The following is a 15,952-nucleotide window of genomic DNA, read 5'->3' as shown; positions in this document are numbered from 1 at the left end:
AAATAGCTAGGTCTTTATACTGTTTAGTAGACTAGTAGGTTATAAGGCATCTAAACAAATCACTATTACTAAGTCCTTAATAGAGGCTAAGCTACTCGGGCTTTCGTAAGCCGCCTTAGAGCTTATATAGTAGGAACGAGTCTTCGCTAAGATATACCTTTAGTTCAATTAGCGTACCTACTTATACTACGACAACACGTAGACCATCCGCCTTGTTAACTAATAAGGGCAAAAGCTTAATACGAAGCTACGCCACGTTGATATCCACTACTACTAGCTCCGATAGCGAGACTAGCGCGGAGACATTAAGATCAAGTATCTTAGCACTAACGACATGCCTATAGACGGGCTGACTAAGCTACTTCTACTATAGAAGCACAAGCACTTCGTTAAGCTACTTAATATAGCTAAGGAAGGCGTGGACCTACGTACCTTAGTGCCCTCTATAGCCGTATTAGGAGGTAACGGGCTAATAGACGCCTAAGAAGCCCGTAGTAGCGGCCTTACCTTATCTCGAAACGAACACCGAACGGCTTTATCTTTACGGACACCTCTCTAGAAGCGCTAGTAGGCGCAAAACACGGCCACTAGTAGCTACTAATACTATAGACGATAACGAAGCTAGGGCAAAGTATCTACTATTTACCGGTACGGCCCTAGTACTATTATTAATAGGTGTTTCTCGGACTCCTATTAGGTAATAGCGTAAGGGCGAGAAACATCCCTATTACTAGTAGTAGCGTACGCGCGCGACAAAAGTAGCGCGTCTAATTAGAAAGCAAGAAACGCCTCTAACTTACTACTAGTAATAATACTACTACCTTATTACTATATTATCCGCTGCTTTCGCACCTTATATATAGTGTATACTTGCCTAAAACAAAAAGGTGTCACTACCCTAAGGTAATGACCTTTAAAAGTATAGAAAGTAAGGTACCCCGAAGGTACCTTTTTAACTTTCCGATACCGTTGCTCCGGTATTACCTATTAGAGCCCTATTATACCTTATATAGTATAAGCTCTGTCGTAGACAGCCTAGTACATTACGCTACTAACTAGTATCTTATACTCCCTAGGGGTAGAGCGAGCTCTCCTACTATTTGCCGGAGTAAAATAACTTAGTATCGAGCAATTATCGGACAATTTAATAAGTTAAGCGGACGACAATATATGTTCAAGTATACGATAGGACTAAGGCTACCCCTAGATTAAACTTAGGACCTCTAATGTTTACCGGTAGGTAAGATGATTATATACTTAAGTAAAAGTCCGCATAACGGGACTATTACCTAAGCTATCTTACCGGTAATAGTTATATATTCTATACTTTATTATATAGATAAAAATAGTAGTAGTGAAAGTAAGGAATGAGGGAAGGGGTACAAAGCTCACCTTACTTACCTTAGCTCACTTTACTTAAAACAGCTAACTTACCCTTACTATAGTAGTAGTAACACTAAGGGCCTGACGTTACTACTATAGGTAGGGGGGGTAGTTATAATAGGGTATACGTAATTATATAGGAATTAGCTTATTTACTCTAGCGTACGAGCTAAGGGGGTGTGTCGCGATCCGAGCGTATATATAGGCAATATCCTATTATTAAAACTTGAGGCTACGTACGCTAAGAATTAGGTAACTAATTAGTTACCTATAGCCTCTTGAAGAGTAACACTTGTCTATTCTAGATAGATATATAGAATATATAACCTGCTTTTAAAACCTCTATATAAGCCCGTATAATAACTTCCTATACTTCTAACGTGATAATAAGCTCTCTAAGCTAAAGTAGTAAACCGCTACCGAAGTATCCCGCTAGACTATAAAGTAGGCGACTAGGTATACCTAAGTACTAAGAATATCCGTACGACTCGAGTATCTAAGAAGCTCGATAGAAGATACGCTAGCCCGTACTAGATTATAGAAGTTATACTAGCTAAGCTCTTATATAAACTGAGATTATCGGATGCTATAGTAGGACTCGATAACTACTTTTATACTTCGTTACTTTAGCGAGCCGATCATCCCGACTTCCTACTACTCGAAGGCTAGTATCTAGTACTACTACCGCCGATAACTATTAACCCCGATACTATAGAAGCCGATATAGTCGCTAATATAGTCGTAATACCTATATATATATATATATATATATATATAAGGTAGAGAAGATCTTAGATATATATACCCGTAAGCGAGTAGGTAAAGTAGAAAAGGGGTAGAAGCGTAAAGTATACACTTAGTATAAGGTGAAATAGCTTAGATATTAGAATAAGGAGGATAGTAAGACCTAGTAACCGGCTAAGAATATGTTTAAATACGCGGCCGCCGCTATTATAGACTTTTACTATAACCGGCGGGAGTTATCTACGCCTATAGGCTTCGTAGCTCTATCTAATAAGGTCCTCCTAAGTAATAAGGTCCTCGGGCTCAATACGATTAGGGTTAATAGTAACACCGTTACGAATAAGTTATCTCGAGCTATACCTCTAATAGAATCTACTTAGTATATATTTACTACGTACCGCTATACTAGCTAGGTTACGGGAAAGCCTACTATCTTAACTAAGGACTCCGGTATTACCTACTACCCTTAGCTCTACGATAGTACTAGTAGTTATACCGATACTCGAGTAGAATCTATAGAGCCTATAATAATACCTAACCTTAGCTACAAGGATTATACGCGAGTACTAGCCGAAGATAGACTTAGGTCTAGGGTAAACTAGCTAACTAGGTAGTATATTTCTTAAAGAGAGCCGGTCGCGGATAGGCTAGTTATAGATAGACAGGATGTAGATATATTACTAGACGATAATAAGGTATTAGAGGATAATTAGACTTTCGTATAGTTATAGAGTAGTACGGGCAAGTGGCCGTATAAGATAGATAACGCTTAGAGGACTAAGACGTATTTTAAGAGGGGGGGTACTATTACGGGTAGCCCGCGACCCCTTACTATAGCTACGTCGGCCCGGGTGAACCGCGGACCTTCCGTATTAGGTTAGCGCGGCTTAGCTTGACTTTATAACTTTGCCGCGCCTCGCGCTCCTCTTTCGTAGCTTCGTAGAACAATAACTCTCTTATTCGGACCCTATAGTACGCGCGCCCTTATAAGAATATAGCTAGTTCTAAAGATTCTTTAAGCCGGTAGTCCGGCGCTAGCCTATTACGGCCTAGATAAGCATTTCCGTACGATCCTAGCAATACTAGGAACTTACGGGTTATTAGAATCTATCGGATTTGATAGTCTACCGCTTTATAATAGTATATCTCGCTAAGTAGCTATATAAAGCTTATAAACTAATATATAAAAATATACGTAAAGCGATATATAGTATAAGTCTATATCGCTATTATATATAGAGTTATTAGAAGATCTAGTTTTACCTAGTAAATCTTTAAGGTTCCTATTATAAATATAGGTTAGTAGGTATATCGTATTAGTCTAGATACTAGTATAGCGTTAGTACGAGACTACTATAGAGATCGTTGTTATATAGTAAAACGTAGGTAAAACCGCTAAAGCGTCGGGAAAGGAGTAGGGGCTAGAGATCTAGATTCCCCCTATATAGGTATAAGAGACTACGTCTCTAATCCTAGGGAATAAGATACCTTTATAACTAAAAGCTGTTCTATTATATACCGTCAAATACTATATTAGTCCTTCCTCGTTCCCTATTACCTATCCTAACTTCTATACGTATATATACTATACCTATTTAATAGGTTATAAGCCCGGGTTTACTTAATAGGATATCGATATACTTAGAAAGTATAACGTAGGGTATCGTACTCTATACTAGGAATCGTACGGTATACTACTAATAGACTCGAGGAGTCTATACGGAACGCTACTGATAGACTCGGGGAGTCTAAGCTTATTCTAACTACCGTAGTTAAGTAGGAGAGCTTGCTATATATCTAAGGCTACCTTCGCTATAGAAGACTTAACGAGTTATAAGGGCCCCGGAGGTAGACCCTACCCTTATCTATACGAACTAGAAGCGCTAGTTCGTAATACTATAGGACTATCTCGAAAGCCGGGAAGTATTCTAGGTTATCGACAACTTATTAGCTGACTCCTTATATATAACTAATAATAAGTCCCTATTTAGATTGCTTAGGAAACTAGCGAGAAGGAAGGTAATTAAAGTCGGTAGGGGGTATCTAGATACCTTCTATAAAGGAGTCGTAACTATAGGAGAACTAGCGGGGAAATAAATTGCGCTAGAAAAAGTATTGTTTGCTCCTAATCTCGGAGTTAATCTAGTTTCGTAGAGGTAGTTTAGTAAGTAATTTGATGTCGAACCTCTAAACTTTATACTTAAGTCTAAGAGCGGAAAGCCTATTATACGAATAGTATTACGGGGGGGAGTACCGGTAGTATCTTTAATATCCGACTCCCTAAATAGTACTTATCGGTCGAGATTACTAAGCTAGGTAGGTAATATATCTCTAGAGATATTACCCGCGGGTAATATTCTAGATAGAGAAGCTCTAGCCGCGGTAACTACCGAAGATTAGTAGAAGCTTTAGTATAGGAGATTTATATACCTAGGAAAAGGATTACCCCGGAATATCTATAGGGTAAGTAATAAGAAGGACCCGATTCCTATCCCGGAAGAGTACTACTATAAGGTATACTTAATCGCGAATATACAGAAATTTAAAGGCGTAGTTATAGAGCAAAAGAACGAGAGCCTCACGCTCGTATCTATTAATATCTACGGACCCTTTAAAGGTACGACATCTAGACTAGGTTTTAAATACTAGCTAGAGATTATAAATAACTTCTTAAGAAAGAAGTAGGTGATCCTACTAAAGAGGAGATCTAACGTAACGTAAGTACTATAATAACAGTAGCTAACTATAGAGAAAGTATATAAATATAGCCTAGGAGCGGTACGGAGCGATAGTATACCTAAGCTACTAATAATCCTAAAAGAGTAGGAGAGGGATTCTAGTATCTAGTACGACACGACGGATCCCTCTAACTCTCTACAAAACGGAGTAGTAGAAAGGTTAATCTAAGTATCGGAGAATACGATCCGCGTAATACTCGAAGAATTAGGAATACCGGTAGAATTCTAGCCTAAAGTACTAGAGGTATAGGTAGTTATACGTAACCTACTAGCGAACGGGCCGCTACTTAATAGCGTCTAACTATCGCCGGAAGAAGCTTTTACTAGGAAGGTACCGACGGTAGATTACCTAAGAGTATAGGGCTATAGAGTAGTTGTTTAGGTAGACTAGAAATTATATCTATAAGGGCTACGAAAGGATAAGTTAATAAACCGGGGTAAAGAAGCTATTTTCGTTAGGTACGGTTAATTAACTAAGTAATAGTTGTTCTAGGAGCTAGATATACGAGCTATTAGGTAATATAGCTAGGTAGATTAGTTCGAAAATAAGAAGAGGGGAGATCTAAATTTAGGTTTCTCCTTTATAGACTATTAAACAGGTACGAGTTACGTAGTAGTACAAGACGGCGGATTATACAAAGGACGAAGAAGGACCTAATAGGATAGCGTATATCTATATATAGTATCGCCGGTGTTAGGATAGGTAGATGCTAGGTGTCCGGATGTTTGCTAGCCTATAGGCTAGTAAACCCTAGTGACGTAATCTAGTTATATAACACACCTACACCTACATACTTATCCTACGGCCTATATGTTCTTAACACTCCTACTTAGGCTACATAGTCTCCTATAATCCCTTTACGTAAGCTAGAGCTGCCTTATAAAGTTTTGGAACTACTAGCTATTAAGGGGCTTTATTAACCTATTAGTAGCTATGTCCTTTATATAGTAGTAGTCTACTATAATCTTCTTCTACTACTAGAGATGTCTGACATAGTTATATACAACATCAATATACTTTGACCTTTTATATATATAGGCATCTTTAACAAGTGTTAAAGCGGCTTAGTTGTTACCTATAAGCTTAACTAGCCTTAGCTCGTTAATAGTGCCCTTACTTGCCCTTATACTCGGCTAGAAAGAGCTCTTTCCTACTAGTTCTAGGCACCCTATTTCCCTAAGGACAGTAGCAAGAAATTGTAACTACTTTACGGCTACGTTTATAGCTATAAACTTAGCTTCTATTATTAATGTTGTAATAGACTTCTACTTCCTACTTATCTAGGACATAGGTGATCTATAAAGGAACTATACGTATCCTAGAATTGAGACTCTATCCACTTTGTCTATAGCGTAGTCAGAGTCCGAGTATCCCTAGAGATTGCCCCCTCCCTTTCTATATATAAGACCTAGGTCTAGGTACGACCGTAGGTATCGGGAGAGCTTCTTTAAAGCCTTTATATACTACTACGAGGGATTAGTAACAAATAAGCTAATTCTTCTAAGGGGGAATACTAAGTCTAGCCTTGTCATTGTTATTAGCTATATCTAGGTACTATTGTAGCTCTAGTAATCCTGTTTATTGCACCTCTTATCTATAGGTACCGTAGGTACTAAATGCTCGTAGCTCTCTATAGGTGAGTAGGTTAGCGTAGCCTTCTCTCTAGCTATGTTCATCTTAGCTAAGTTAGCGTAGACATAGTGTCCTTAATTAAGCTTCAAAGTGCCTTAGGACCTGTCTCTTATAATCCTCATTCTAAGGATCTTTGTAGGTTTACTAAGATCTTTAATTTTAAACACTTTTCTAAGCTTAGCCTTAAACTACTGAACATCTAATAGCTTCGGAGCTATAATAGGTATGTCATCTACATAGGTAAGGACTATAAGGTCTCTATCCGTATAGATAAGTAGGTATAGATCTACCTAGGACTAGGTAAATCTAATCTTCTCTAGCTTTGTAATACAGAGCTTATTCCAGTCTCTAGCTGCTTACTTAAGCCTATAAAGGCTTTGTAGGACCTTAAACACTATGTTTAGAGGTGCTTTAACTCCTAGGGGTAGGATTATATAGATGTCTTTAAGGAGGCTACTTTAGGTAAAAGTATTATTTACATCTACTAGGTGCATCTCGAGATCTCTCTTATACACTACTACTATAAATACTCGGAGAGTATTATGTCTAATAGTAGGTATAAAGGTCTCTTCGAAGTCAACTCTATATTTCTATAAAAACCCTCTTATAACTAGTCTTGCCTTAAACTTCTTAATAGCTCTACTAATTATTCTTTTTATGTTAAAGACCTACCGAGAAGTAATTAGATTCGTACCCTTTGGCGGTATAACTACTTCCTAGGTGTTGTTACTTACTAAGGCAATAAGTTCGTTCTCGATTGCCTCTCTCTATATATGTCCCTATTCGGGGTCTCCTACGGCTACCTTATAGAACTTTAGGATTAGTACTTCCTACTAATAGGCTATAGCCTACCTAATAGTAGCAAATGTATATTCTTCTACGTCGTTTAGAATCTCCTCTACCTAGCTTATTATAGGGTCTAGATAGAACATCTAGGCGATAAGAGCCTTATAGTGTTTAGCCTTATACTCTTTAGAGTTATGATCTCCGTCCCCCCTTCACCTCTTATTGCCTATAACCTGAGGTGGCGCTAGGTGTTTAGATAGGTCGAACTAAACGACATCTTCTTTTTCTTTTATTAGAGTACCCTAATCTATAAACTTCTAGTATTCTCTAATGTCCTTTAGGGGAGGGGGAAGTTGTATAGATAGCGGTTGCTATAGTGTTAATGACTCGGGTAGGTTCTGTATAGATCTACCGTTATCGGCCTTCGATAGTATTAAAACCGCCTTAATATTTTCTCCTCTCTTCTAGCTCTATAAGCTTCTTCGAATTAGGCTCGTAGTCACCCCGAGGAGGTCGTCTATTCAATCGATACCCTAGTGTAGTTCGAGACGCGTCGTATACCTTTATAGTAAGTCGATTCGTGATTGTCGCGTCGCGTTTCGTGGCCTAGACAGCTAAGGTCAGTTTGGCCTCGTTTAAAGACAATATACGCTATAATAGTGGTTATATAGCTGTATCTGTAGAAGTGGTACAGTTCTTAGCAAAAGTGGCCCGCTCGGTGGTGTGGCCCGCTCGGTGGTGAAGCACGTTATATAGTAATACGTAGTATATATATCGTAGTCCGAAGCCTAGAATCGGCTTCGTCGAGGTAGCCCATCGCTAACAGCTAACGCCGACCGCCGACCGCTGACCGCCGACTACCGACCGCCGAGCACCGACCGCCCCCGACGCCGACCCCGCGAAGCGCGGGAGTAGCCGTGCTTACGTTCCTTACGTTCTACCCGCTGTCCTCGAGTAGTTTAAAGCAAGTTACGAAGCTCTCGCGGCTATGTCCGATCTCGACTGTATCTAGTCGTATCGTAGCTAAGATTGCGAGAGATTACCCGTAAGACTGCCTGTTGAAGTTAAGAATGCCTGCCACATAGTGCTGAGGTGCCTGCCGCATAGGTTTTGCCCAATGCATTGGACGCGTTTAAAGTTCTTTGATCTGCTTGGCTGCGTGGAGGATCACACGCGACACGCCCAGTGACAGGAGGACAAAGAATACAAAGGGATGGGAGGTACACAACCGAGGCGCTTGGCAACAGCGTGACACCGTTTGGTGCCACATGATATACTGGGTTATATCTAGATGGTCGTTTGCTCGAAGTCGGCCTGTGCGAGAGTGTTGATCTGTCTCCTCACACCTCCGTACCATATTGTTTCAGCATTGGACAACAGGACAATATGACGTCCCTAGACAAAGAACGCGGAGCGACAGAGCTGAGGAATTTCGAGACGAGCGATACTAATAGCAATGGCAAGGGATCTGCTGTTGAGCCGCAGGGCGAGAACAAGGTGAGACCGCGAGAGGCAAGAGCATCAATGTTGCAGGGCAAGACTGACATCCGCGATTAGGTGACCTTCAGCTTCTTCATGACCATGCTCGGTCTCAGCATGGCTTTCATTGTCGCTGAAGTCACGCCTCTGTTCCTGGTAACCTGCTTCACGGTCATCGCCTACGACCTCAATGCCATAGAGCAAGTCATCTGGGTCATCGTCGCACCCTACATCGCTACTGGAGCAATCGCACCTTTCGTTGGAGCGATGTCTGACTTGATGGGTCGACGAGGAGTCATCCTGGCATCTTTGGTAATGGCGGTTGTGGCCTTCATCTTGCTCGGAGCAGCACCGAACTTTGCCGTATTCCTGGTCGGGCAGGTGATCGTGGGAATGGCCATTGGGATTCAGCTCCTGACTGTCATCGCTGCCGCATCAGAGTTGGTGACTGTTGCAAAGAGAGGTGCAACGATCGGATACATCGTCATTGGATTTTTCCCCTTCGCTGCTGCTAGTCTGTATGGTCAGCTTATCGCCGAACGAAACTGGAGGTGGATCTTCCTACTACTTGGAATCTGGTCAGCCATCTCATTCGTCGTGCTCTTCATCTTCTACAGACCACCACCTAGAGCAGCCGCCGCGGGCTTGACAAAGATGCAGCTTCTCGGACGTCTGGACTACGTTGGATGTACACTTTCGGTCCTGGGAGTGGTACTTTTCTTAGTGGGCATCAATTGGGGTGGCCAGACCTATTCTTGGGGATCTGCGAGGGTTGTATGCATGCTGGTCTTCGGCATCGTGTCCCTCATCGCGTTCGGCGTCTACGAGCGCTTCTTCTGCAAATATCCGATGTTCCCAGGACGACTGATTCAGAGCAAGAGGCACTTTACTGCCGTGTCGATTCTGTGCTTGACATCCGGTGTCAACTATGTGCCTCTGACCGTATTCTGGACGATCCAGACATACAGCGTCTACGGGGCTAGCTTTGCGCAGGCTGGCCTCTGGCTGCTACCTCTCGGGTTCTGCATTGCTGGTGGTGCAGTAATCGCCGCTATCGGAATGACAGTCTTCAAGCGACACATTCAGTGGCTATTGCTATTCTTCTGTATCATGCAGACAGTCGGTAAGTCAAGTACCGACGAACCTCGTCGAGAGCTCGAAGCTAACATCGCCTAGGCATCGCCTGCATGTCCCTTTTCGACCCGAACAACATTAATACCGTCTGGGCCCCGATGATCTTCGGTCTCATCGGTGTAGGCGCTGTCTTGTTGCCATCGCAAGTCGTCTTCTCGGTCATCTCGCCAGATGACCTGATCGGGACCAGCGTAGCACTCTCGCTGGTCATTCGCATGATCGGACAAGTCGTAGGCAAGTCCATGTTCTACAACATCTTCAAGTCCGAGCTGCAGAAGAGAGCCACCAGCATTCTCGCCTTCCCTGCGATCTCAGTCGGATTTGGAGGTCCAGACGTTGTCGAAAGGATCACGAAACTGATCACTACCATGACTGCCGGACCATTGAGCCACTATGTTGCTCTGTTCCCGGAGATCCAAGGACCGGAAGAGTTGGCGACTGTGGTGACTGCTGGGCAGGAGCTGTACAGTAAGGTCTTTCCACTGTTGTACTTGGTCTCAATTCCGTGGGGTGTGCTGGCATGCGTCTCATGTCTGGCGCTTTGGGGAATTGATAAGTACATGGTCGACACTGTTGCCGTGCATCTGTAGATATGATTAGACGATGAATGACGAAAGTATTGTCTGTAAGCAGAAGTTTCGACTCCATGCCCGGGGAGTATTTCACTTGACCAGCTATCGTAGCTCCACTTTCGAGGTTGCTGCAGACGCGATGTTCTTGCCGTCCTCCAGGCTCAACGCATAAAGCGTCAATCTCGTCATCGCCACCCCTCCAATGACCGCAAATATTGCCAGCCCCACCGTCACAAGTAGCCAGCTCGGCGCAACGGCAGGCCTCGGTGCATCACTCTTCACCAACTTCTGCACCTCTTGATCAAACGTCTGTGCCATCTTGGTCTGGCTGAACTCGCTCAGCACCCTCTGTCGACCTTGCTCTCCCATCTTTCGCAAAGTCTCTGCACTCGAGGGTATAAGAGGTTTGCGCATGACTTCCGTCCACTTCTCCACTTGCTCGGGGTTTCGCAGCCAGCCAGTGCGGCCTTCGTAGATTGTTTCGAGTGGACCACCGGAGTTTGCTGCCAGGACAGGGACGCCGAAGAGCATGGCTTCAAGCGGTACGATACCGAAATGTTCGTTCGTTGGGGTGTAGATAAGAAGGCCTGCGGTCTGTAGTAGGCGTACCTTCGCCTCGTTGGGTATCGAGAGGAGGAAGAGAACATCCACGTCCTCTGAAGTCATGTCGATCGACGCTGTGTCCTGGTTCCTGAACGTCGCGTGCTTCAAACCCAGTGAATCTGCCAGTTCCTGTAGCCGCTTGTGCGTGACACTGTTCTCCTGATTCCTCGGATCATATCCACCAGCAAGCACAAGCCTCGCCTTACTTCTCTCCTCATCTGAGAGTTTCGCATACGCCGTGATCGCTAGATCGAGCGCTTTCTTGCCCTCGAACCGATTGATACTGAGCAGGATCTTCTTCTCGCTCTGGCCTTGCAAGCTAGCCTGCACCGCACTAGCCTGGGTAGTGTCCACACACGGATATATCACCTTGAAATCCCTCGCCTTCATGCTCGGAAAAGTCGCTTTGAACACACTCCTTGTGTAGCTACTATTCACCACGATAGCATCCGAGCACCCCGTACTCCAGCCTTCCAGCGCATCGAATGGTATCCGATACAGTCTCTTTAAGCTCCCACGCAACCCCGTCTCGCCCTTAGCCAGCAGTCGATCGGGGTAGTGTCCATAGAACAAGATCTTCGCCTTGGGATAGAGGAGTCGGAAGAACGGTACGCAAACGCTGAGTTGGTCAACAATGAAGACATCGGGGTCGATCTGCTTGAGCTCGGAGGAGAAGAGAGCCGCGCTAGCGACAAGGGCGAGTTGGCGCAGGATGGTGCAGAGGATGTGAAGACGGCCAGCTATGGAGGTGGGAAAGATGGCGTCGCCGCGAACTCGTACGTCGAGGGTTCCTTGGGAGCGGTCTCAGCCTTGTGCTTCTTAGTGAACTTCATACCACAGATTCTGGTCTGTACACACCATCGCGAGCTTCCTCAAAGCAATGGTTCTTGTCCCGGTAGGATGTGAGGATGGTCACTTTGTGTCCTAGTGACTGCAGACCAACTGCTGCATCAACCACCAAACGTTCTGCGCCTCCAATGCCGAGATCTGGGTGTACGAAGACGACGTTGCGTGGAGTGGTCGAATGGGCTTCTGCTGCCATGCTGGACGATAGGGGAGAACTGCACGACCGGGTGGTAGATGTCGTGCATATGTGTTGCTCTCAGTGTCCGATTTAGCCAGATATCGATGCTGCCACGCCAACATGCTTGCAGGGATCACAAGGTTGCACTAGCGTCCAGCGTCACTTTTAGCCACCTCGCCAAACACTTCGCGTTCCCTTCCCAATCCGGCTTCTTGACCTCGCAGACACATCTGGTGTGGACATAGATCTGCTTGCACGATATCGTCAACGATGATGGCAATGGACACAGTCGCCGTGCTACATGGCATATAAGAAGGTAGGTGAAGACAGTAAGTACGACTCCCATCAATCCAGAAGCCCATCCATGTACATCGACTGTTGCAACACTGCCTCTACTATCATCATGACCCTCTACAAGCATAACGACCATCCAAATTCCTTCGTCTCCCTCTTGCGCAGACTATACAACCCTATCGGCTTCAAGAAAGGCTACAACTTCACCCTCTTCTTCATCCTCGCCGGCGCACTCTTCGGCTTCTCCCTGGCCTCCTCTCCCAAGATGAACGTCAACGGCTACCTCCTCTCCCACACAGCCCCTGGTGAAGCATATTGGTACCGCAAGCCCTTCCACAAGACCGCCATCAGCCTCCACCTCACCGGCGCGATCCCAGCATCCCTCTTAGTCGTATGGCAGTTCGTCCCGGTCATCAGGTACAAGGCCCTAATCTTCCATCGCATCAACGGCTACGCAGTCTTGCTATTTCTGCTAGTTGGTAACATCGGAGCTTTGATTTCCGCACGCCACGCTTTTGGCGGTAGTCTTGCGGTCCAGACCGCTGTGGGAGTAGGAGTAATCGCCACGACGACGAGTTCCGTGCTGGCGTACGTCAACATGAAGAAGTTGCAAATCGAGCAACATCGCGCCTGGATGCTGAGGACATGGATTTGGGCCGGCAGCATCATCACTGTCCGCTTGATCCAGGTCATGAGTGTACAGATCATCAGCAAAACCGGCAGCTACCGAACCGTCATGCCATGCGCGCAGATCGATGGCGCGGGCGGAGATGTGGCAAAGTACGCGGGCTGTCAGGTTGACCCAGAGGGTTATGCGGTCGTCAATGCTACCTGGGCGGGTGCTGGTGGTATCGAGGCAGTGGCCGGTGCCTTCCATGTTACATTTGTGATGGCGTTGTGGTTGGCGTTCTTCATCCATGCAGTAGGTGTGGAGCTGTACCTTCGCCTGACCACGGCAGAGGCAGAGCGATTGAGGAAAGTGTCGTATGAGCGACAACTGGAGCGCGGCATGATCCAGCCTGGAAGTGCAGGATTGACGTCTGATCGTCTGGGAGACTGTGGGCCGTGGCGTATGCCTGTAGACAAAGTGCAAGATGCTGCAGTCGGCGATCGGAAGGTCCATGGGCCAGTTGTGGACAGCGAAAGTGCCAGCGATATCAGCAAACCCGCTGCAGTCCTGGGCTGGGGCAAGTGAAGGGTCGTCCTCCTTTCCGAAGCAATTGTAGCCCATAGCTCCGCCCTACTTAGAATACTCATGCACATGATGCTTCGACTTCCACCTCATAAACCAACACGCAATCGGAAACACCGCCGTATTGACCGCACCCCACGCAATCAACACTCCAAAATCCAGCCCAATCCTGCTATGCAAATCAAACAAAATCTGCCTTGACCCCTCCACAACATAATGCAACGGCCACGCATACCCCCATCGATAGAAGCCAGGTTCGATATCAATATCGTAAAACGCTGTCGAGACATTCGTAATAACCCAAAAAATCAACCACAACCCCGTCCAAGGCTGCCCCACGAAGATCGCAGCATTCTCACACGCCAACCCCAATGCAATCGTCCCGAAGAAGTTCAGCATCCAATACACCAGGAACGTCCCCTTGCCATAGGCGTCCGGATTGCCATACTCAATGAGTGTCGGCTCTGTCTGAGACGTGACTGGATTCCCACCCGAGTAGTTGATCTGGAACGCCAGGGAGATAAGCGAATACGCCAAGCTCAGCATGGAATATGCCGAAATCGTGCTGCACCAGCGCCAGATGACAAGGTGTGGAAACTTCAACGGCAGGTGCCCCTCCGGTTTAAGGTATTTGAAGTGGATGGGAAGGTAGAATGCGAAGCTGAAGAAGGATATGATGATTAGGTAGATCAATCCAATCGAGACCGCGGGGATGCTGGTGTATGGGTAGAAGGGTCGGAGGTTGTACATGCTGAATCCGATGGCTGGGCTGAGGGCTTGCGGGACGTTTGCAATGTTTGCGAGAAGGGTGTTGTAGGATGTGGCGTTTTGTAGGACCATCCTTGTCCATTCTTGGCCGACCATCGTGGTGGCTTCGGTCATGAAGGGCACTAGTTGTGGGTAGATGAAATCGAACCAGTTCGTGTCGTTGCGTGCATCTTGGTAGATCAGTTGGCATGCGCCCATAGGGTCGTAGGAGGTGTTTTCGCTCTGGACTGCGGATTACAGCATCGCGGTTGCATTGGGATTGATGATGATTGCAGCCCATGCGTCGAAGTCGTACACCGCTTGACGGACCTGGATGGGGTCGTACTCGAAGTCTTCAACAGGCAGACTCCCAAACCCAAGATGAGGTTCCCCGCTGGCTACCATCTCGTTCGCCAGTCGCACAATCGTTGGACCTACGAGAGGCTGTATACCAGTGGTGTTATATGGTGCAACCTGGCCGTCGAAGTCAATCACGTAGACTACCAGGCTTGAGAGGTTCTGTTCTACATGGTAGAAGACACCCCAGTAGATCGATAAAACGCTCAGGATGAAGGTCATCAGAACGGCGGTTGTGATCGTCCATTTTGTCATTGCTTCGCGTCGTACATGTTTCAGGCTCGGGTGCCAGAAGCCTACTGGTTTGGGCTGCTCGTCTTGTTGTTCTGCATCCTGTCCATCCTGGTCTTGTCCCTGATCCTTGAAGCCGTTGTCGCCCTTACTGCCAGACCCGGCTCTCTCATCTTTCTCGTGGTCCTTGCCGTTTGATAGCGGGCCGCGTCGCGTGCTGTCACTCGAGTCGTCCTGTGATGCATTTGTGTTCGTGGCGTTGTGCACATTCGCATGGTTCATTCTGATAGGCGCTTCATCGCCTCCAACCAACGGTCCTCCTCTTCCGACGCCAGCGCGCGTGAAGCTGGACATCTCGTCTTACCAGCATGAAATAGATGGAAAGGCGTAGGGAGACACACGACAAAGGAACACTTCCACTTACTAAAACCATCGCGGCCGCGTTTCGCAAGGCCCTGAACGCATCATGACAAAGTGAGCTCAACCGTGCCGGCGATTCCAAAGCAGAGGTTGAAGTGGATCCAAACAAAAGTCGTGATGTCAGAGCAGCCGAATTCCGCCAAGCCAGCGTCAACCCATTGCCGAGGGCTCCTTCCAGCATCAATACCATAGCTCCCACATCGTAAGTTGTGTCTATGCATCGCGCTGACTTATTCTCAATGACACTCACTAGCTGTCTTTATAGACGTCCTTATCCTCAGCCATCACCACCGCCGAAGGCCGTCCAAACCGACGTCGCGCCATAACAGCAAAGGTGAAGCAGAACAAGACCAGTATCAGGAGAAGGCCACTGCCAGAGGGCTGGAAGGGCTGCATTGCACTGTGAGTCGGTGGGCTGTCTGACACACGATCTTGCTCATCCTCCTCCTCCTCCTCCTCTTCCTCATCGGCATCATGGCCCTTGTCTTCCGCTGCCTCAGCTTCGACCTTCGACTTGTCCTTGTTGTCGACGTGGAAGGTTTTCAAACTAGAACTACAATCAGCACATTACCACGAAGTCCGTTCTGTGCTCCGTAAGTCTACCCTGGCGGTATC

At 46.1% G+C, this 15,952-nt stretch overlaps 5 protein-coding genes across 5 annotated transcripts; 2 read left to right on the top strand and 3 right to left on the bottom strand.

The window, feature by feature from the left end:
• Positions 1 to 8,670: 8,670 nt before the first annotated feature.
• CLAFUR5_11567 (Trichothecene efflux pump TRI12) lies at positions 8,671 to 10,487 on the top strand (the record flags this gene model as incomplete). The annotated part of the gene is made up of 3 exons (XM_047910715.1): positions 8,671 to 8,781; positions 8,842 to 9,886; positions 9,940 to 10,487. 3 exons carry the CDS (start codon positions 8,671 to 8,673, stop codon positions 10,485 to 10,487), a joined length of 1,704 nt encoding a protein of 567 aa, XP_047765329.1.
• Positions 10,488 to 10,571: 84 nt separating this feature from the next.
• CLAFUR5_11566 (Alpha-1,3/1,6-mannosyltransferase alg-2) lies at positions 10,572 to 12,114 on the bottom strand (the record flags this gene model as incomplete). The annotated part of the gene is made up of 2 exons (XM_047910714.1): positions 10,572 to 11,863; positions 11,931 to 12,114. The coding sequence occupies 2 exons, from the start codon at positions 12,112 to 12,114 to the stop codon at positions 10,572 to 10,574; spliced, it is 1,476 nt and encodes a 491-aa protein (XP_047765762.1).
• A 385-nt stretch (positions 12,115 to 12,499) lies between these two features.
• CLAFUR5_11565 (uncharacterized protein) lies at positions 12,500 to 13,585 on the top strand (the record flags this gene model as incomplete). Its single annotated transcript, XM_047910713.1, has 1 exon — positions 12,500 to 13,585. One exon carries the CDS (start codon positions 12,500 to 12,502, stop codon positions 13,583 to 13,585), a length of 1,086 nt encoding a protein of 361 aa, XP_047765330.1.
• A 45-nt stretch (positions 13,586 to 13,630) lies between these two features.
• CLAFUR5_11564 (Nitrosoguanidine resistance protein SNG1) lies at positions 13,631 to 14,548 on the bottom strand (the record flags this gene model as incomplete). Its single annotated transcript, XM_047910712.1, has 1 exon — positions 13,631 to 14,548. The coding sequence occupies one exon, from the start codon at positions 14,546 to 14,548 to the stop codon at positions 13,631 to 13,633; it is 918 nt and encodes a 305-aa protein (XP_047765331.1).
• A 36-nt stretch (positions 14,549 to 14,584) lies between these two features.
• On the bottom strand, positions 14,585 to 15,271 carry CLAFUR5_11563 (uncharacterized protein; the record flags this gene model as incomplete). The annotated part of the gene is made up of 1 exon (XM_047910711.1): positions 14,585 to 15,271. The coding sequence occupies one exon, from the start codon at positions 15,269 to 15,271 to the stop codon at positions 14,585 to 14,587; it is 687 nt and encodes a 228-aa protein (XP_047765326.1).
• Between the last annotated feature and the right edge of the window lie 681 nt (positions 15,272 to 15,952).

Source organism: Fulvia fulva, chromosome 8 (genome assembly GCF_020509005.1).
Source record: "Fulvia fulva chromosome 8, complete sequence".
NCBI lineage: Eukaryota > Fungi > Ascomycota > Dothideomycetes > Mycosphaerellales > Mycosphaerellaceae > Fulvia > Fulvia fulva.
This window is presented reverse-complemented; position numbering and strand designations above follow the sequence as displayed.